This window comes from Pediculus humanus, genomic scaffold (genome assembly GCF_000006295.1).
Source record: "Pediculus humanus corporis 1103172108278 genomic scaffold, whole genome shotgun sequence".
NCBI classification, from domain to species: domain Eukaryota; kingdom Metazoa; phylum Arthropoda; class Insecta; order Psocodea; family Pediculidae; genus Pediculus; species Pediculus humanus.
Genome location: NW_002987847.1, coordinates 341185 through 341496, shown reverse-complemented (window position 1 = coordinate 341496; position 312 = coordinate 341185). Strand labels below are relative to the sequence as shown.

The 312-nt window shown below is 24.0% G+C and overlaps 1 protein-coding gene across 1 annotated transcript in view; it reads right to left on the bottom strand.

Annotated features, from left to right (window-relative positions):
• The window catches only part of Phum_PHUM506950 (uncharacterized protein), a gene marked incomplete at both ends in the record, with an annotated part of 3440 nt that extends 3128 nt beyond the window's left edge, over positions 1-312 (bottom strand). The window contains one exon of the mRNA XM_002430944.1: positions 283-312. Coding sequence (XP_002430989.1) covers positions 283-312 — 30 coding nt within the window. The remainder of the gene's footprint in view (positions 1-282) is intronic.

Here is a 312-nt window from a genome sequence, read left to right as displayed (position 1 = left end):
TTTTTCCCTTTCAACGTATTTTCTTCCCATTTGGGCAAATTACCTAACGTAAAAAAACAAATTCCATTAATAATTTATATTGATATTAAGATGATGTTTCGTTTCCAACGGTTATTTTTTCTTCCGAGATAAACATTATTGATATAAAGTCATAAAAATATTAATAATTTATATATAAAATATAAAAAAACTTACCGTAAATATCGTCCATAATTAAAAACGTCGAATAAAATTATAAAAAATCAATCGGAAAAATTCAATTAATTATTTGTTCTTGTTTACTTTTACGTTACGCTCTCTAATGTCCGCCAT